Source organism: Lissotriton helveticus, chromosome 9 (genome assembly GCF_964261635.1).
Source record: "Lissotriton helveticus chromosome 9, aLisHel1.1, whole genome shotgun sequence".
Taxonomy (NCBI): Eukaryota; Metazoa; Chordata; class Amphibia; order Caudata; family Salamandridae; genus Lissotriton; species Lissotriton helveticus.
The window spans coordinates 247,670,613-247,692,563 of NC_136070.1; the positions used below are offsets into that span (position 1 = coordinate 247,670,613).

The 21,951-nt window shown below is 42.4% G+C and overlaps 1 protein-coding gene across 16 annotated transcripts in view; it reads right to left on the minus strand.

Annotated features, from left to right (window-relative positions):
* KTN1 (kinectin 1) overlaps positions 1–21,951 on the minus strand; it is a 447,380-nt gene that overhangs the window by 264,313 nt on the left and 161,116 nt on the right. For all 16 annotated transcript variants that reach the window (XM_078659859.1, XM_078659855.1, XM_078659854.1 and 13 more), the window contains exons 9-13: positions 21,067–21,199; positions 15,879–15,966; positions 10,002–10,165; positions 7,709–7,777; positions 4,260–4,297 (exon numbers count right to left, since the gene is read on the minus strand). In XM_078659859.1, the coding sequence (XP_078515985.1) occupies positions 4,260–4,297; positions 7,709–7,777; positions 10,002–10,165; positions 15,879–15,966; positions 21,067–21,199 (492 nt within the window). The remainder of the gene's footprint in view (positions 1–4,259; positions 4,298–7,708; positions 7,778–10,001; positions 10,166–15,878; positions 15,967–21,066; positions 21,200–21,951) is intronic.

Consider the following 21,951-nt stretch of genomic DNA (forward strand, 5'->3'; position numbering starts at 1 on the left):
TGGTTGTACCTTAAATAAGCGCGTGAGGCAAAAGGTAACACGATATGCTTGTCATACGGCAGACAGTTGAACGTACGAAAATTAACATCGTACCGCGAATGGGAAACTAAAATTTGGAAGAGTAAAAATAGTCCAGAAGCTCCGGCTGAGATGGACAGAAATGAGATAGTCAATAGTCGGGTCAGGACAAAACATAAGACACGTGAAAAATACATTTGTACATAGTACAGAGTTTTGGGGGGAAAAGGCATATCTTTACAAACAGTATGTTTGTCATGTGATTTTGCACATCAATTTATTTTTTGCAATATTATTTAGTCATATTGTTTATCTATAGAAAAGTTGTGTGTTTCAACTGCGGAAAGGGGGATGTGTTGCATAGTTTCAGTTTCTGTATAGGTCAAATTAGAAGGTTTCCGTCTCATGAATCTATGATGAGGTATGAGCATTCTATGGAAGACCACTGTAGGAAGGAGCGCTATGCTTGCCTGGGGTCATACTGTTGCACTGAAGCAAATTAAAGTACATATTTCTTCTATCTAGAATCTATATAAAAACAGGCTATTGAACATCTTAATGAAACATTACTTATTTAAAAAGTGCAGGTTAAATAGGTTAACATTAGTTAATAAACACACAAGATTAGTAGAACTATCAAAAGCTGAAGGTATACAAGACAGTAAAAGATCATATGGTAGTCTGGTAAACCAAACGGGATTAGAAAGCAATCTAGGGTTGTTGTAAGTAGCAGTAACAAATGCTACCAGGCTGCATATAAGCAACACCCATTCATTTGAGAATCCCTGACTTTTCCAACAATGCAATATTTTTGCTTGCATAGGATTCATTCACTCGCCATGGCAAGTATTCATGGCCACTGCAGATTAAATCTTTCCATAGAAACAGATTAAGAATGTGCATATGCACCTGACTTTATTATTCATATATATATTTACACACATACACTAACACACACTTAGCATTCAGAAAGCGAGACTGCTGATACCCTAACGTAACTAACTTTAGATAGATTTCATGAAGTCTTTCTAAAACGACATCTAACAGTATAATGCAGTATCAAAATCATTACAAACGTCTGAATTTGGGTACAAGTTTACTTGTAAGCTTACTAAGCAAAAGGCTAACTTCAGACTGCAAAATCATCCATTCTGAAATGTATTCGTAAAGTTCACCAACAAACCCTGGATTTAAATTTTAAATCAATCCTTAATTTAACAAATTTGAAAATAATAAAAAACGTACGCAGTTTTAAAATGGACTCACATTTTAAAGACTATACTTTAGTCGTCGGTAAAACTAGTCTTAGCAGCATCTGTAGAACTAGTCCTTATCATGATTTGTCGCATCACAGCCCCTACTATTGAAATTCTCCTGTCGAAAGACAATTGCCAGAAACTTCTTATTAAAGGTAAAACCATTCAAGTCACCAAAGAGGGACTCATTACTAGTTCTTGCGAAATCTGGATTCATTCTACAACAGTTGCTATGATTCAAAAAAGATTACTAAATAAATATATCTACAGATCTGTGGTGTGAAAGCAGGTAGAGTATCTGGCTGAAATACCAAGTAAAATTAGAAGTTTGCAGGGGAATCGGGCCCAGAACTTCTAACCCCTCAGTAATCTCTAATTTCTGAGATGACCTTCAAAGACCCACTTGTAACCCTCTGTAACCCCCCCCCCCCCCCCCCCCCGACATTTGATGTTCCTTTATCAGTAACTCGCAGGAGGAGGTTTGCAGTTAACAAGGGTCCGCTTCTTTCAATCTGGAATACATCCCTACTTTCAGGTCAGTTCCCCACCTCATGGAAGCAGGCCATGCTGATTCCCATCCTGAAGAAGGTTGACGCCTACCCCTCAATGTTCAGCAATTATCGGCCTATTTCGCTCCTCCCGATGCCAGCGAAAATACTTGAGAAAGTTGTGCAAGAGCAACTAGCCGACTATCTTGAATCTAAACAACTTCTCCATGATTCTCAGTCCGGTTTTAGACCGAGCTTAAGCACGGAGACCGCACTACTTGAGGTGTCTGAGACCATTCGGGAATGCGTGGATGCAGGCGAAGAGGCCATGTTGGTCCTCCTTGACCTGTCCGCGGCTTTTGATACCGTTTCTCATGATATTCTATTAGATAGACTGTTCAATCTCGGTATTCGGGGTACTCCTTTGGCCTGGTTCAGATCTTTTCTGATGGGTAGATCACAGCAGGTCTTCCTCCGGCCGTTTGTCACTGAGGAAAAACCTCTTCTCTGCGGTGTCCCGCAGGGCTCAGCACTGAGCCCTCTTTTGAGCCCTCTTTTTTTTTTCTCACTCCTTTGGCTGAAGCAGTAGAATCCTGGGGGTCAGAGTGATCTCTTTTGCTGATGACACTCCACTCGTGTTTTCCTTCAGAGATCACTCTGACGGCAGCCTGGCCAACTTTAGACGCTGCCATACAAACTACTCCTCTTGGATGACTTCCAACACCCTCAAACTTAACACGGATAAGACCGAGGTCTTATTTTTTAATCAAAGCGCTCCACCGCCTTCTCTATTGTGGTGGCCATCGGAGCTTAACCCCCCTCCGATACCAGTCAAATCAGCTCGTAACCTGGGCTTTCAATTTGACAACGAACTGTCCTGTAAGACATACAATTAACAAGGTCACCTCAGCTTGCTTTGGTAAACTCCGCACGATTAGGAAAATTCTACCTTTTCTGCCCCTGGACTCGCGCAGGACCGTCATACATGCTCTAATCCCTTCACATCTTGATTATTCTAAAAGCATGTTTGTGGGAGCCCCAGCTTATCTGATTAAGCGGCTTCAGACTGTGCAGCATGCCGCAGCCAGGCTGAAATGCAACATCCCTTATCGCCATTCAATCACCCCATACTTGATGAAACTGCACTGGCTGCCAGTTACCTATCACATCCAATTTAAAGCATTGGTCTTGGCCTTCAGGGCCCCCAACGGCCTTGGCCCGGCCTACCTCAGAAGCAGGCTAAAGCCCGTTCAGTCGACCCGAGCTCCTAGATCTAACCATCTTCGCCTCCTCCGCTCCCCTCGCTTTCGATGTTCTAGAACGGGGGGTAGAGCCTTTGCTGTGGTGACTGCAAAACTGTGGAACAGCCTTCCACTGGGCCTACGGCTAACCACATCTGAAACATTGTTCCGAAGCAAATTGAAAACCTGGCTGTTTTCCAACTTCTAGCCGTGCCTGACCTTCTTGCTGCCTTCTGTCCTTGGCGACGGGACACCCCCGTTGGGGGTAGCCGCGCGCTTTATAAGCTTCTAAAATAAATAAAATAAATAAATAACTGGGACATTGTAAAGAGGTCTTAAGCTACCCAAATCATTACATAGTTAATCTGCCAAGTCAGGCTGGGGTAATCGGCAGATTTTGGCGCCTTGTAATTTATGGGGCAGATGGGCACAATTACTAGCTAAAGTAGCAGCAACCAGAGCTATATTGAGAATGATACCGCATAGTGAAAATACTGATCCGGAATACCTGACAAATGCTACACCTTCATTAAATGTGCGATTGCCTCAGACGAGGGTATTCAGAAGGCTATCCCTCATACGTGATGTGGTCTTTATAGAAATGGAAAAAAGGTAATAAGTCGCCAACACAAGTAACAGGGTATTAGCCAGTATAACTAAAGTACAAGCAAAAACCTATTCTCTTCTTATAACAGATTCAAACAACACAGCACATGAAAATGTTCATGGCCTTGGCAGCATGTAGAGCCAACGCATGTAGATACCCAGTAAGAGTATCTCCAGGAAAAGTGCTTGGGTTGCAGGCTTTGGAATGTTTGAGTGTTCATAACAACTACCAAAGATTGTGACTGTCTCGTTGCCTAGGCAAGTGGTATTTAAACTGGAGGCAAGTCACAGAACCCATAGTAGGGATTTGCTCTTTCCTAATGACTATTTACTCCTGCAGCATCACTGCATACAATGACAAAAAAAAGAAGGTAGCTGAATTAGAAGGGTAAAGGGTAGTCATACACTAGCAATGTCAGCATAAAAAGATACAAAACAATTAAACAGATGTAGTAGTAGTAATAATAAAAATCATAATAATAATAATAATAATAATAGCAGCAGTACCAGGCAGCTTTTTCACTGACCAAATAGACTTCTGCAGAAGTGTCTAAGGATGTTTGCCTTTTTCTGAACGTGAATGCATGTCAAACAAACAAATAGAAATCGTCTAAATTCCAGACAAGCCTATATCAATTCAAATTACTTACGCTTTCTGTAATTCTTCAACCAGGACAGATGCTGAAGTCTATTAAAATAGAGGAAAAGAAATTACCTTAAAATTACAATTATATAGTCTAATATGCTTGTGTCTTTGAAAAATTTAATTTGGTGATATCCCTAAGGAGATACGAATTGTTTAGGAGGGTAAAAAAATTATTTCAAATAAAAAAATGTGCTGGGAAATGTATTTACAATTTAGAGCAGAAATATGCTTGCACAATAATTTCAAGATGTTTTACAATAAAAGGAGAGCCTGCTTAGTTATTTACTAGTAAGAAAAAGTTACCTGCCACAGAAACAGCAAAATTCTGTCCGTTAGTTTATTTTATACACATAGAATAGCCACCCTCGAATCAGAGTAATTAGAGTGTGTGCCTGTAAAGTTTCAAAGAAAATAAAAGTAGAGACATCCTCGATTTTCCAAGATTATGTTTCTATTTCTCCCTTTACTAGGCTGATGTAGAATTATGAATGTAGACACGATAGCGGTGTTGGTGTTATTAAAAAGAGAGGACCCGAAACAACAAGTACAGTACTTGGTAAGTTAGTTGCTTCCTCTTATGCGGATCCGTAGTTTCCATAACTTACAATGCACAAGTATAATATCTGGAAAAACTAATTGGTTGGGTTGGGGGTGGGGGGGAGGTGACGAGGACAGTGGAGGGTATCATATAATAACATGGGGGATTTTAAATACAACATCTAGAAAGTTCGAGTTAGCAATATTATTGCTCAAAGACAAAACCGTGCATCAGCTTAAACCAGATGGCCGAAGTACAATGCTTTAAGTGTGGGATGAATCCGAGGTCACTACCTTTCAGATCACTTTGCTAGGTACATACCATTGATACATCACTGGTTCAAACACTGAATGAAAGAAGACTCAAATCTGCAAGCCACACATCAGTGGGCAAGAGCAGCCTTTAACAACTGAAATATTATGGACATTACACAAGTCTACTTGAAAACTTCGCTTTTGTTTGATATCAAATAAAATACCCAAAAGGGACATGGTTATCAGAACACAAAGGAGAATGAATCTGGCCTACAACATTAGGGACCAGGTGGGTAAGGACAGCTATTTATGAGAGGGTCCTTCTTAGCAACAAGAGAAAAAGGTTTGCCTACACCCCAGAAATTCTAGGACATGCTGCAACCAGACCCTCTTGGATCACAATGTAAACATCAGCATTCTATTGCAAATGCATGCAGATAAAAAGCTACATTCTGTCCATTCCAATTTCTAGCACTTAATCCTAGAAAGCAACATCTCAAAATATCCACTATTAAATTGCAATCAATCCTTCTAAAGTTGTACTATAAATCAACCCTAGCCTATAACGCTAGACGAAAGCAAACCTTTCACATACAGCAGTGGTGGTTTCGCTAGCTGGTGGGAGATGCCAATGTCAATACCGATATCCTATACTTATGCACATGTGACAATGTAAGGGGTAAACCAGAGGACCTACTACGAAAATTGCCTTCCACACAACAACCCAAAGTCATTATCAGCATAGACTTTAGGATTTTTCTTAGCAATACCTTCATTGAATATTGCAAAGTCCTATTAGTAGTAGGACTACCCATGTTTCCCTATTAACATCTGTTTCCCCCACCATTACAGAACGTGCCTCTTTCTATGTGTGTGAAATAGTAGGTTTACAAATGTTTCCTACAAGTACTGCTGGCTTGGGTTCCAGGTTTACCCTACCACTTTTAGCCATTCTGAACAAGGATCACAGATTTGCACTTACAGCTACAGGCAAAGACTTAAATAACTAATCAACTCTATAAAAGTATCCATACCCCAGAAATACATATCCTATAGACGTATTCAAAACTTGGCCATTGACACACAAATAATATGTCCTCCTGGAGAATATTAGGAAGGGCCCCAGATATTTTAAAGCCTCATAGATGTTAAGTGGTAGGTTGATTGTGTCTGCCTGAAGGCTGGGTCTCACTTTCTCTACAGGGTTGCAGGATCCCATGTCACAGTCCTGACAAAGCCTTGTTTTTGGTCACTATACTAAAGGCATGCCTTGTGGATGCTTCCATTTTTCCTGAACGTGTGCACCTCCAGTTTCTGATCACTTAACATCTAACACTACTTTGGTACTAGTTTTTTTTTCATGGGCAGAACGTGGGGATAGACTAGAAATGGATTAAATAATGACATCCTGTTAACAATACACTACTCAATATAAACTGGACAGAGAAGCTATTTTAGATATTTAAAATACTTTTAAAGAGAGTTAAAATTGATGAAAACATGTCTACAGATTCTTTAGAAATTTAAGTCCAATCACAAACCAAAATGGAGAGAGTATCCCTAAGGCTTGCAAGGACTAACATTAAGTGTCATGAATTGTAAGCGGAAAAGGGCCCATGTATCAGGGAAAAGATTACCACCCTCAAGACCATACATATATCACCCCTACATCTAGTAGGAACTCTTCTATTAAGCCAAAATGAGCTCCGAAATTCAGAGTTTGAGTTACAAGCAGCAATAGTAAAACACCAGAAGCTGAATTACTACAAAATAAACTCAGCTGCCAAGACCACTCATATACTGACAAGGTGATTGGCATTTGTGACATCTATACCTAGCTGCACAGTTTAGAATATTTCTTCTGGGGAAGGTTACTTTATGTGTTCCAGTGAACGACTTCAGAATATTTGCGTAAGCTCTAGCATCACCTAGAGCGGATGATGGAATGTGGCTTGAGCTAAAAAGGTGAAACTCAGTGATTCTTTACCTACAATGAAGTATTATTGGATCTTCCACTTTTCACCATAATTCTCATTAAGAGACTGCCTCCATCTTCTAAAAGCAGATATTACATTGCACCCTTAAAAATGACAAGTGTCCCTCTAGCACCAATGAGGTGAATAGACTTTACCGGTTTCAACAATACTTTTAATTATCACATAGGATCACTCTTTGGCTGCAATTACCAGACATGCTTTGATCCTTTAATGACTTATGAACCCTAGCAACTGTGGATAGCCACAAATGTCATGGGCACATTTCAGGACTGGTATTTAAAAGGTTCGGGCTTCTTTGGTGCTGCATCTATATGTCGCTGGTAGGTTTGTCAGGACTAGATCAACATTTTGGGTTGAATCCTTCTTTATCACTGGGCTGCAGGTGTGTATGTGACATGGACTGCATCTTTGGTGTTGATGGCTGGATTGCTAATAAGCTGCTATGGGACTGGGGGGTATTGCTATTGATTCACTCCTTTCTTTCAGCCCTATCAACTTACTGGCCTTTTCACTTTACAAAAAAAGTAATTAAACACAAAAGTGAAACTGGAAGTATAAAAAGCGGACGAAACAAAACAACTACAATGCATTCAGAAACAAAAATCTCTATAGGTCATTTAGTTTGTAGGTTTTTGAGGTTTAACCATTTACGCCAGCGCTGTACCTGGGCTGACATTTGTGCATGAAACTTCTGAATCTGAGTTTGCAGGGCATCATTCTGTTCCATCAACTCCTTGAGTGTAGGAAAAAACAATATGAAAGAGGAAAACATCAAAATGAGTACCTACAAACATATCTACTTACAGCATAAACAGACATAAAATGCAATTGCATGATAACAATAAAAACTGTCACAAAATCTTACAATGTGCATTCCAAAGTGGTATATGATGTGGAGGAGTTCCATTGGAGCAAAGTACATTATTACCTACACAGTTCCTGGAAACATGCAGTCAAGTAGGCCACATACTGTTCCCAAGCCTTGTAATTCCTGCACCTAATGCCATACCTGGAGTCGGTCTCTCACAAACATGGCTTGCTAGTCTTTTTTTCTCCTTTACACCCCTCAAATGTTGTGTGTCACTGACTACTCCCAGTAACATTTACATGTTTTAGTTCATTTACAAGCTTAGAAATAATCTAGTCATGCTCATGGGAGACAGAGCATGAATCTCACTCATTCTCTTAGCCGATGCTGCAGCTCATAGAAAAGCCACCTTACATAACACAAACCGAAGGTCTGGCTTCTGCAACGGTTCCAGGAGGGGGCAATACGTTTAGACAGGATAAAAAGTATCTCAGCGGAGGAGCAGGTTTCTTCATAACAGATAAAGTCATCCATAAAAAAAAAAAAATGACCGGGAAGCAAAGCTATTTATCAGTATTGCTAGCCTCCAAGTAAGCTTTTAGTAATCTGGGAAGAGATGGAAGGTTATTGGACTGAGAAAAACAAGCATTTGCAATGCAATAGGTCTCGTAATTTGTTCAAGAGCTTTTGGCATTGAAAACAACAATTTTTTTATTTGCATTGGAGTTATATTTGCGTAGCACTATTGCCAATTGTATAAAAAAGCAAAAGTAAAAAACATTGTCATTTTCAACGCAAACAGCTCTAACTTCAACAAATGTGAGTCTTATTGCATTGGAAATGCAATCCGTCTCGTATTTGCCGGAGTTAGAGTTATTGGCATTATAAATGCCAATGTTTCTTTACCCAGCCATGTTGCAAGGTGCAGTACCATAGGTGGCCAAAAGAAGTCACATGGGACCTCTTTTGGCCACATATAGTACTGCACCCTGCAAAGCTGGAGTTATTGGCATTATCAATGGCAATGTTTTTTTACCTAGCCCTGTTGCAGGGTGCAGTACCATATGTGACCAAAAGAGGTCCCATGGGACAGGAATAACCAGAACATGAATGAATGAATTATTTTTTTTTAAAACTATAATCATTCTTCCTTCCAAAGGCTCGCAGAAGGCTTGAATCAAGTCCTAAATCAAGGAGTCTTGGGTAGATTGGGGAAATATTGGTATTTGCCTTCTGTCATGTCAAGAGCTGACCAAATTGCTTTGCTGTAGGCAAATTTACCCTTTTCACAGAAACAGAAAGGCTCCATCTCTTAGTCACTCAACTCACATGCCTTAGATAAAACTTGAAATTACGGTTGCTCATTACACATTTATGGCCTTGAGCAGCTGTGGTAAAAAATGCGAACGTGATGCAGGGCAGCCCAATCACGGTTACTTTGAGGCTATGGTATAACCAAAACAAAAGATGAAATTCAGCCGCAATACAGAAACTTTGTCCAGACATTATAAATACTACAAATCGAGGAAAAAATGGTATATGCTATGAACTGATAAGGAGACCCAAAAGAGACAAATGTGTCTAGGAAGCCTCTTGTGACAGCAGACCAATTTGATCAATGATGGTGATCAAGAATGATATTGTTTAAAGGGTCTTAAGCCATTTAGTCTCAAACTCTGGCGTATCCTTGTGCATTAAAGAAGGCCAAAGCACTATTTGTGAGCAGATCCAGAATCATTCTTCCAATGTCAGGGATATTCTACAAAACATTTGTATGCAGTGTTGAATCATTTTCAACAGATAAAGTATCACATTTCCAAACTACTTACTCACTGAAAAGAAAACATAAAAATCCTTGAGGTCAATTAAGGTATTCCAAACTGCAAGACCTCAAAACACTTTTGGCCCGCTAGGAAAGTATTCTCTCTTGACGCAAAGAAAGAATTGTTCAGTCCAAATACAGCACTGGTCCCTACTGGTTAGATCCTCCCTCTGACCTAACTAGGGAACCCTGCTCTGCTCAAACTCGAACAGCTGGCTATTCAGTTCCTGATGCAATAGTGTTTCATTACACCGCTGTGCTCTGAAGTACGTGGTAGGTGATTTACAGGACGTAATAGAAAATAGTGTAAAATATTAAGGGCCTTACCTGCACCTGAATTTGGATTGCATTGTCTGTGACTCTGTTTTTTTCAGATTCCATTAACTGCATCAATTTCTGCTCCAGCTGTTGCTTGGACACCATTGTATCAGTAAGTTTACTGTGCAGGCTCTGAACTTCATTTTCTTTGGCTATCAGCGTGCTCTGTATGTCTACAGAGAAAAAAATCAATATTAGCAAGAGGAAAAACTATTTAGACAAAATAATGTGTGTGTTTATTCAAGTGATATAATCATGGTTAAACACAAAATCATTGCTACTGTCACTTCATTCGAGACAGCAGCAATTATTAGGGAATACTTGTTTATAAATAATTTATTAACTGAGAAAACCTTAAATGATACCCTCCAACTTGCAAGATTTTCTACCCAGAATAACGATCAACCTTAAACTGCTACGTTTTAAAATTACTTTGCCCAACCTTCTTTCTCGACAGATCTTCAGCCAGAAAAATCAGCCTCCGGTGAAAATACACCCTAGAGTAGCTACTGGCACAGTTTCACATAGCTCTCGGTTGGACGACCTAATTTGGCGACACAAAGCGACTGGCCAGGCGTAACCTATTATCCAAATTATTTCCCTATGGCTGTTAGCGAATGGGAAACCAAGCTTGGCTGGGTTGAAGTCCTTAACCAGCATGTAAATGACCTAATAAAATTAAAAAGGCATGCTGTTCTTAAGAAGGCCACATGCTATAATCTCCTTCTGCGGAAGGCTCACCTAATGGGCAATAAATGCTCTGTCACTATACGGTTCATACCAGGTGTTTCATGTGAAGTTCACCACAAGGCAAAGAGGAACTATGTGTACTTTCTCTTGCCATGCACCTGCCAGGACATTATGGGGAGATAAGTGGTTACGTCTGGGACACTACATGGAAAATCCTATCCCTGATATATGCTTTCCTCCCATACAACCCAGCCTTCCTTGAGTGCACCGGCAATCGACTGGTGCAAATCACAGTCTACTGGCTACGGGATTCTAGGAGAGACCTTAAAAGGATGGTTGACTGGATACTCGACTGGACGTAAGTGCTTTGTCCGCCCAAAAGGGACCCACTACTGTAGTCAGATTCCTGAATGCCCTCTGCATTGCCCATCTCTCAGTTATATGCTTATCCACAAGGAACGCTGCTTCACATTGTTCTCCGGAGCCCATCCAACTTTCTCAAGACCAGGCTATTCCTTAATAATGAACATATAGCTTTTTGCATAAACTACGACTTTGGCATAGTTTTCAAGTTTGCTTTCCCACAAACGGGTGAGAAAAGTGAACACAGTTCAATGCGCCAGTGCGGACTGCGAAAAACAGGTTATTGTAGCCTCCAATACATTTCAATTGGGACCATGGCTCAGAGTCCTGTAAGTACTGCCACAGCATGTTGTGGCCAAACAATAAAGGGGGATGTCCATTTGGTACCCCCCATATATGGCCTTTCGGGTCTGGGTGTGCTCACCCTGCCCACTTCCATTTCTTTTTTTAAATTCATTTTCAGGGTACAGGGACCAGGTCCCAGAGTCTTGTAATGGCTGCCAAAGCATATTATTTAGGTTGTCACCAACCAATCAGGATTGACTAGACTCTAGCAAAAACTACTGAACGGATTTACACCAAATAACAAAAAGCATGCTTTCTGGACAAAGAGCTACCTTTTTGCCAAATCTGGTGTAATTCCGTGAAGCAGTTCGGGCAGTAGGCGTGTTCAAAATCCATATGAGAATTAACATGGGAAATGCACTCCCCCTCTCCGCTTGATTAATCAACCCCAAACTTTCCATGCACAACTAGAATCACCTGCACACTTTTTGGGGAAAATGTTGTGAATATTCGCCTAAGATATAGGCAAGTAAAAAAACACTTTTTGTATGGAAACAAGGTCCAAACTATAACTATATACTGCCGACTCCCAGTAAGAGCTCTCCTTCACCGGACTACTCCCCTGCCTTCCGCGGGAGCCTTAGACAAAGCCTGATTTTTTAAAAACACTCACTTTGCTCAGCGCTTGCTCGCGCTTTTTAAAACTCCCTTACCTTGAACTCAGGGACCTCTCCCTTGACTTTGCCTTCCCGCGCAGCCGAGGTTGACGCTGCCGCGGCCTCAGAACCACCCGCCTGCCGCCTTCAGCGGACGCTCCCCCGGCCACGCCCACTTCTTTGGCCACGCCCCTAAGCTGTCCTATAAACCATGTGTCTCCATCGTTCGCGCAGCGGACGGGCGCAGCGGACGGGCGCAGCGGGCGTGCCGTTTGCGCGCCGAAGGCGCGCCTAAAGCAAGCCCGTCTGTGCCCGTCCGCGACCAGATGGGCCCAGGGCCCCGAGACGCTGCCCGTTTTCTACCATACTCTTCTGCCTCTCTTAGAAATCTTCAGCAGCCCCCCTGTGCTCTCCCATCTACAACTTGGGATCGCTTGCTGTCCCTCGGCATTGCAGCCGAACTGCCTTCTCCTAGACTCATTCACGCACCTGTGTTGTCCCCAGCTCCGCCTGAAACCCGGATTCGCATATTGTACCTCAATGCACGCTCTCTCCCCCAACACCACACTGATATCTTTCTTCTGCTAACCGCCGAAAACCCAGACATTCTGCTGCTCGCCGAGACTTGGCTATCTGACCTGTCTCTCCCAGATATTTTGGCTGCGTTACCCCCCAATTACTATCTGTTAAACGCCAATCGGCCTGACGGCCGCCGCGGCGGCGGGGTTGCAGCAATCATCCGCAAAGACCTACCCCTCATCAAGTCTTCATCACTGTGCCTCCCTGATGTCGAAAATCTTGTAATCAGCTTGCCCACCGAAGCCGGTGCCCTAACTCTCATCCTATATCGCCCGCCTACCCCCATGCCTCTGTTTCCTGCCGCTTTTTGCGAGCAGCTTTCTGCTTTAATGACCTCCTCAGTCCGCATCGCCATATATGGCGACTTCAACTATTGGTTTAATCATGCTGACGCCAGTCCCCACGCCACCGAATTGTTTGAGGCACTTTCTAGCCTCAACTTGACGCAGCATGTCACTTCCCCCACTCATATTGGGGGCAACATTCTAGACCATATCTGGACACAGGGGGTGTCGCTCTCCAACTTGACCATCTCCCCTTGTGTCTGGTCCGATCATTTACTGATCACGTCATCCATTCTTATAAAGGGCCTGGTCAGGCCCCCCTCCCGGCACGGAGGGGTCGCTCGAAATTGGAAGTCTCTCGACTCATCCGCTTTCCTCGCTCTTCTTGCTAAGACTCAGCCTGTACTCTCTGACTCCCTAGATGTCAACACCATGGACGCCAACATCTCACATTGGCTCACGACGGCTAGCGACGTATGCGCACCTCTTTCCCGCTTTTCCCGCACACACCCCAACAAGTCCCACAAATGGTACAATTCCACTTTAAAATTACAACATCTGGAGCTGCGCCGACTGGAACGTAGATGGCGGCGCAACTATCTCAGCTCCGACAGGGAAGCTTACGTCTCTGCGCGTAAAGCTTACAAAGCCACAATCATTTCTACTAAGACTGCTTTTAACTCTAATAGAATTCTAACAGCCCCCAATAGATCCAAGGAGATCTTTAAAGTCCTTGGCGAACTGACATCGGACGCCAGGACACTTCCGAGCTCATCCCCTTCCTCAGAGTCATGCACTGCCTTAAATTCATTTTTCATCGACAAAATCATTGCCATTAAAAATTCCATTCCTCACACTCCTCCCCTAATAACTGTAGCACCCCCCCTTTTAAACACTTCTACCTTCCCTCAGTTCCCCGCGCTTGACTTGGAATCTCTTGTTAAACTGTCCACTCGCGTGAAATCTGGATCCCCCAAGGACTGCTGCCCTCCCTCTGTGCTCCGCGATATCTGCCAAACCCTCCCACATTGCATCCTCCCTCTTCTTAACTCCTCCCTCTCTTCGGGCATAGTCCCCAGTTCATTTAAGGAGGCCGTGCTGTTGCCTCTCTTAAAAAAAACCTGGCGCTGATTCAGCGACCCTGACCAATTATCGCCCTATATCCCTCTTGCCCTTTTTTTCTAAAATACTGGAGGCTCACGTTACGACCTGCCTCTCGCATTTTATTGAGGAGACCAACTTTTTGGCGCCCAACCAGGCTGGGTTCAGCCCAGCCCATTCCACGGAGGCTGTGATCCTTGCCGTGTTGGACAACCTTAGACGCAATGATGATAGAGGGCAACCCCAGGCATTAGTCTTGCTCGATCTATCGGCGGCATTCGACACGGTGGACCATAACATCTTAATCCACCGTGTCGAGTCCGCCGGAGTCTGTGGGGCTGCTCTGTCCTGGATCAAATCCTTTTTAGAGGAGAGATCCCAGGCAGTCAGCATGGGCCCCTTCCGTGCCACCAGCGTCTCATCTTGTGGGGTCCCTCAAGGTTCTTCCCTGTCTCCCCTCCTTTTTAATTTGTATCTTCAACCCCTCCTTCACTCTTTAGGTAAGTGGGACATCACCGTGTTCAACTACGCGGATGATCTACAGATTATTTTTCCCCTCACCACTCCCGACGCCGTCAGAAACTTTCAGACAGTCTTGTTACACATCCAGCATTGGATGAATCAAAACCAACTCAAGCTCAATCCGAGCAAGACTGAGCTTCTCCTTCCTGGGAGAAGTGCCCCTTTTTGGGGCCCTCAGTACTGGCCGGTTGAGCTCGGCACACCTCCTTCTCCTGCTGGGTGTGTAAAAAGCCTCGGGGTCCTGATTGATTCCGGACTCTCTCTCAAGGCACAAGTGAGCGCAGTAACATCTTCCTGCATGTTCCAGCTCTACAGGATACGGAAAGTCGCTCACTTCCTGTCGCCTGAAGCCTTGTTGCAAGTCCTAATTGCCCTGGTGATGTCCCGGTTGGACTTTTCCAACTCAATCTATTACGGTCTTCCCAAATCTCAGCTGGCCAGGTTACAGATCGTGCAAAACCAGGCAGCTCGGCTTGCTTTCAGGATCCCCAAATGGCAGTCGGCTCAACCTCTGCTACGCCACCTTCACTGGTTACCAGTCAGTGACAGAATTACTTTTAAGGTTCATTGCCTGGTCTTCAAAGCCCTCGTTGGTCCCTCCCCTGCCTTCCTTAAGTCCTTAATCACTCCCTACTGTCCTTCTCGCACTCTTAGGTCTACTCATCTCCAACTTCTAGTTGTTCCTCGTTTCAAACTCTCTAGATCGGGCGGCCGCAGCTTTTCTTGCCTAGCACCTAAGCTGTGGAACTCCCTCCCACTCCCACTTAAGTCTTCTTGCTCCCTCCTTTCCTTCAGGAAATCATTAAAAACACTACTTTTCCCTCCCCCCCACTATTTTCTCTCATCTTTTCTGTCTCCTCTTTCCCTTCTCCTAGTCCGTTTAGCGCCAGGAAACTCACGGTGACAGTGCGCTCAATAAATTCTTCATAACATAACATAACATAACATATACACACACACACACATGGGTTTGGAGTGGTGTAGAATGGACAGTGATTGACTTCCAGTTTCATCTCCCCCAGCTTTCTTCCAGCAGCAGACATCTCCTTTGCCCTCCAGTCTTCCTCCTTTATGTTATGAATATCAGACCTCACCATGAAATTCGTGGAAATTTGTGGCAAAAGAAATATTGTGAACACACATTTGGTTTTAGATGCAAGAGTGCATGACTGATTCCAACCACAAGTTGAGGCAATAAAGCGAACAAGTCGGTTCTCAATCAATTATGTCTTGACCGGAAACCTGATGTGTTGTGCGTGAACTGCACTTTATCAATTTTATAATCAGCACTGGTTTGGGACAGTGGCAAGAATACAAAATAAACATTAAGCTCTAGTAATAAAAACTGTTATCTTAACAAAAACATTTTCTCCGCTATGTAGTATGAAGACATTAATTTGTGTAACCTTGTTGTGCAGCTTCAAATTCGGCGGTTCTTTTCCTGAGGTAGGTTTCGATTTCCTCCCATCTGAGCTCTGCATCTTGCAGCTGGGCCTTAAAGAAGAGAGAAAATACAAAATGAAAACTTAAGTATTTAGCTCATGACATTTTCTGGTTATAATGCCTTCAAGAAGTTCAACAAATCTCTTAACATTAAAACATTTGGAATAGGTATATGAAAATAAAACTAAGCACAGATACTATAGAGGTTACTCTAGGTTTAAGGTCGCTATTAAGAAACCAATGCAAAACTTTCAATTTAAAGTTCTGTAATAAACAGTACGTGATTTACAGAGAAACCGACTAAGGCAAAGACGCTCGCACCTATCACATATATATAAGTGAATATAGTTTCTTTAATGTGGTGCTCCGATCGGGATGGACAGTCCCCTAACCTTCCTTTTAAGGGCATCACCCGTACCAAAATTAAACCAACATGACCAGCACACACGCTTGATTATCAATAGACAAGTAGTTCTTGTCTTTTTGCAGCATAGGTTGCACAGCAATTCATCCACAAGAGTCCTTGCTTCTTTAGAAAACTACTAACCTATTGATAATCAAGGGTGTGCGCTGGTCATGTTTGTTTAACTGTAATAAACAGTAAAATGTAAATATATTTCAATGCTCTGTGACTCACCCTTAGTCTACAGTGAGGAGTATGAATAAATAATTTAACACATATCAAGAGTATTGCTTTTCCAACAGATGCACACACATAAGAACATATTGTGATTCGACATCGAAGGTGGACAATTTCCCCAGCAAGGACAGCAGAGCTAGGTCTGTGTGGCCATTCTAGTGTTTCTCCTTTCCCTTATCCTTCTTCCCTATTACCCTCTGAGCCTCTTACGCAATGCTTGTTCTACTGAATATTTATAGTCGAGCTCATGGTGAGGCATTGGCATCTATACGAAAGAATCCTGACCGAATGTAACTTTATTCTTTTGATATGTCTTAGTACTTTCCTAATCTGCTTTTACATTGGAACACCAAATGAAATCAGAAAGAGAGAAGACAGCCTATCACAGCTTAGTTAATGGCAAACAAATTGTGCAGAAAGTTCTAGCCAATTTTTCCTTTGTCCCAGGAGAAAGCCTAGAGTATAGTTTTGCCAGAACGTGTGGAGGGTAGCCCATAAAGCCCGGCGAATGCTACTGATGGCACCGAAACAATGGTGGCGTGTATCTGGAAACCAGACGGACGTTGGAATATATGCAGAGTGAAACACATGGTGATACATAGCTTAAATCATATGACAATGGTTGTCTCAGTAGCCCCTAGGCAATCATCATTTTGTCCAAAATTCTCAAGCACATGACTGCTTGAATGTAGGCACTTAGTTTTATCAATGTAAAATCGCAAAGCTCATCTGACTTCAAGACTGTTTGATGTCTCCTCATCCAAGGAAGCATAAGGACGTAATTCGGAAGATGTCCACCTGCACACTAGTCGTATCCAGGTAATGCAAGCAAGATCTAGCATCACCCAGTAAGCAGGCTTTTTACCTTCATTAACAGTTGGCAGAATCTCAGCCATATGATTCTGTGCAGTGCTCTGGAAGAAAAAGTTACAGCAGCCACTTGGAAGTCTTTTGGAGTGCAAAGGCTAGCATCTGAGAAATCATTTGTTGAACTATGCTTAGGATGAGCGCAGTACTCACCCTCCCTTAATACAGAAGGTCTCTTCTTTATGAAAGACAGACAAAGGCCTGCTTAAGTAGATGTAAGGGGTCATACTTAGTGAAGTCAAACAGGAGCCATCACGAAGGCTGAACACCGTCCTGATCTTGAGAAGGACCCTCAGAATGAGAGGAGTCAAGGAAAGGCACAAATGTGCAGTCCAACATCAGGCTGTCCTTCAGGGATGTGCACTGCTCACATCTATTGTTCAAATGAGCAGTAGAGGTATCTATGGTTGGATGACCTCAGGCCTTAAAGACAAGGTGAGAACTTCCTGGGAACCGCTGTGTGTGGAGGGAGAGGGCCTACTTGTTCCGATGGTTCAATCTGGTGTTGTTAATACTTGTATTGTGGGATACCAGCAGACAAATGCTGCTCTGTAAGGCACAGTCTCATAAATCCATTGCCAGTTTGCACAGCTACAGAGAGTGGGTGTCACTAGGTAAAATATGACCTTGTTTCATTCATTTAGATAGCCACCACTTTTACTGCAATAAACAGAAAAATATCCAGTAACTGCTACAATGATCACCAATAGCATCTTCAAATTTATACGGTATGAATCTTTTTTTTATCGCATTGATAAAGAATTCCTAGCACAGAGCCTGGCCCAGGGACCAGGAGTAATAACATAAGATGAGCATGGACGGGATGGATACCAGCTGGTCCAAGTGTTCTAGCAGAAGAAACCAAGCATGTGGAGCTTGCCATGGAGTACCACCCCTATGAGGATATTAGCAGTTCCTGAAATCTGTGAAACCATAAGGTAAGCCTGACTTGCTGGTCATAAATTGGTCTAATCTCTCTAGATTAATAATTACATTTTCTAGGACTGGCCCTATGAAATTAACAGTATTCAATGCTCCAAGGAAGGCATAATGCAGCTCACAGAGAGCCCAGGTTTAAGAAAATTCTAATGGTCAGCACTAGGCTGTACTTTGCCTCCTCTCATGACACTGCTATGATGAAGCAGGCATCCATTTAGGAAAAGCAGTGGAGCAGTGCAGGCTCAAACAAGGCCATCAACAGGGTCAGTAGGTTGTTGAAACCATGTACAAGGCATGGAGGCCAAATGGTAGACTCTTGTAGTGGCAGCTTTCCACTGTAAAACAAAGGTAGTTACTGTGCCTCTGTAGGATGGTAACCTGGAAATAAGCATTCTTTAGATTCACTGAGAACAGCTGGCCATCTTGGACAACTACCAAGACCTCAGCCAAAGTAGGTATATTCACTTTTGCATGGTGTAGAATCGATTTAGCTCACACAAAACCAAAACTGGACATAACACTCTATTCTCTTTACCAAGAATAAGTAGCATTTTGATTCCTTTTCTGGTGACATGATCGACTCCCACTATCTTTTGCATACATTCATGAATGCCAACTGTGGCAGAGGCAATATGCATGGTTGCAGCTGTGGAAGCTTCGCCAGTGAGCAGACCCATTCATCAGAGGTTTTCTGGGTTCGGTGAAGGTATGAGAGTACAGTTCAATGGCAAAGTAATTGGGAGAGTGGACTTGTTCTTCCCTTGTAACGTTTCCTCTCCAATCACAGTTTACTCCTTGAAGAGAAGCTTCAGAATGATTAGTGTGAAAGCACAACCTAATTTCAAAAGACTGGAAGGCCCTGGAAGGCTGAAACAGGTGTGGTGGTTTCTGTGGCATTGCTTAGATGGCACTCTGTGATTTTGTTGGGACTAGGCCTCTCCTGTAATGCTGGTGGACCTCACCCATTGAGGGATTGGACAGCTTTTTCATAAAAAGAAATGCCAAATGCTTTTTACTGGGTTTTTGGCTTAAGGATCTAAAATTTAGGTAAAAAGTGTTGAAACATAGACAAATCATAGTTCATGATCTTGGTGGCAATACTGATGTATCTACCAAAAGGAGGTGCATCATTTACACTGATGTGACACACACAGAGCTTGCAGCTGGCCATGATGGCTGGGATATTTTCTTCCCATGTATTTTGAGAGAGAAGGCCTATTTGTCTGTGTCAGAGGATAACTCACTGACCTTAAGTGAAGTAGCCATCACAACAACAGACTGAGGAGAGAAACTAAAGATGTGACTCTTGGGAGCACAGTCCTTGAAGTTCAAGTAATTTGAGAAGGTTGACAGTGAGAACTGCTTGGTCAACATCTCCTGAGCATGTTTGAACCTGTAGCTAAATGGATATGGTGGGCTTTAGTAGAGGAACATGTATTGCCAATAAAAGCCCTCGTTCTCCAGCTGGGGCACTGGAGGCTCAATGCATAGTGTTTCCAAAGCCATGGTCATGAAAACACAGTAGTACCTGATTGGGTGCTTTTCTGCATCAACTTTAGTGTCAGTCTAAGAATAGTGGTCTATATCCCACAGGAGGTAAGAGGAAACATCGGAATATTACCCATTGAAAACGTGCCACGTGGAGTTCCCAGAAGAAGATGGATGTAAGTCTGGAAACTGGATTGGGACCTGCTGCAGAGGCTGCGAAAAGGGAATAGGTGCCTGAGGCTGGCCCTTCTGCACTGCACTAGAGTATGTGTGAGATGCATGAGAGTTAGCAAGAGTTACATCAGTATTGGAGGGTTAAGGATCAAGATGGGCTCCCTATCTTTCAGCTTCACTCTCAATGCATTTATGGTGAAGAATGACGTTAGCTCTGTGGCAAAGCACCCAGATGGGTATGAGGGGGAGTAGAGACAGGTTTCATAACTCCTAATGATGCTGCTTCCTTCTGTCAAAAGATTGAGAAGAGTTTGACCAGTTCCTGAAAAGATGAACCACTGCACCAAGAGAACTTCCAATGATACCTGTATGGTGCTTAAGGAAAAATGCCAAATTCCTGCTCCTCCAAGAACTAAACTGGCACAGGTGGAATAAGATGTGTCTCTGGTATTGAGGTAATTTTTAAACAAGACTATTACAGCTCTGTGTCCGGAGGGCCTAGCTCAGTAATCTCGATATCTCAGATACATTTTCAGCCCTGATACGAAGAGTAGAAGTGCAGGTTGGCAAGAGCAGTGAAGAGGTGGAATATTAGTAAGATACCCACTGTTCCAATTTTGTATTGTGATTCAGGGAGAACAGAGTGTTCAGAGGAATAGGTGATTTATTTTTAGCTTTTTCTAAATAAGGGGTGATTTTCTTCTGCTTAAAAAATAGACAGGAATTTGAGAAAGCAAGTTTGGATAACATTACCAGACCCATTATTTGAAAAATGTACTTGTTAATTATACAACTGGTACATTTTGATAATGGTATCAGTCACGTCAATCTATTTACCCAAAATCTACTGAGGTTTTAAACATTTGTCCACTAAAGTGTGATCTTGTGTTTTCTTAACCTTCTTATTGTTTCACAGCAAGATGATTTAATGACTGTCATGTTTCATTTGTTTCAAATTTCCATAACTGAAATAAAATTGCCACATTTATTTGAATGTTTCATAAAAGAGTTTCACACTGGAGTGTAAAAGAGTTGCAAGTCACCTTGTGTTGTGCAATGGTTTGCTCTGTGTTCTTCTTCTGCAGTTCCTCCTGTGCCAGTTTATTGTTTTTTTCTGTTAGCTCGTTCATTAGTCTAGCATAATCCTGACGAAGTTTATTTAGTTCCGAAGACTGCCTAAAAACAAAACATACTTTTAAGAACAATATGCAGAAGCCAACAAATTGTAAATTTTGAATTCAACTCGCCATCTGTTTCTTTCCCTACATCAACAATGGGTGTCCTCGTAACTAACTAAGCACGAGAACAGTCAACAGTTCTAGCCTTGCCAAGCTGGTGCTATGGGTAAGATTTGTTTTTATTGCAAGCAAATGCTACAAAAATATAAAAAGAATAGTAAAAAAAAAAAAATACAAAATCCTGCTGCCTAAACTGGTGGCCAAAACCTAGCCATAAAATGTTTAAATGTAAAGAAAACATGACCATCACACATAATTTTGATATAAGTATGTGAGCTTCCTAGCAAGCAGGTAAACTTAATGCATGTATTTAAACCCTTTTTAGATGTGTTTATTCCCACCAAAAAGGTACTTCTGGCGTTCAATTATTTGTCACTTGAAGACCTGGTTCAAACCTGATTAGAAAGACTGTAAAGAGAGTAGAACTGGCCAACTAAGTAAAGTATTGCACTGAAGTGTATTTTTTTTGGTCGATGTCACATGATCAGGCAAAACCTGGTCTCTCGCAGTGCAAGACAGGTAATGGCTTATGTGGGCTGCTACATTCTGTATGCAGTGATGGACAGCAACAAAATGTGACTAACAGTTGAACAACCCAATGGATGAAGAGGGTCGACTCAAATAATTCCCGGTGGCTGGTAAAACAGCTAAATCTTTCTTTAGGCCTTACTTAAAAAGGGAGTTATTTCC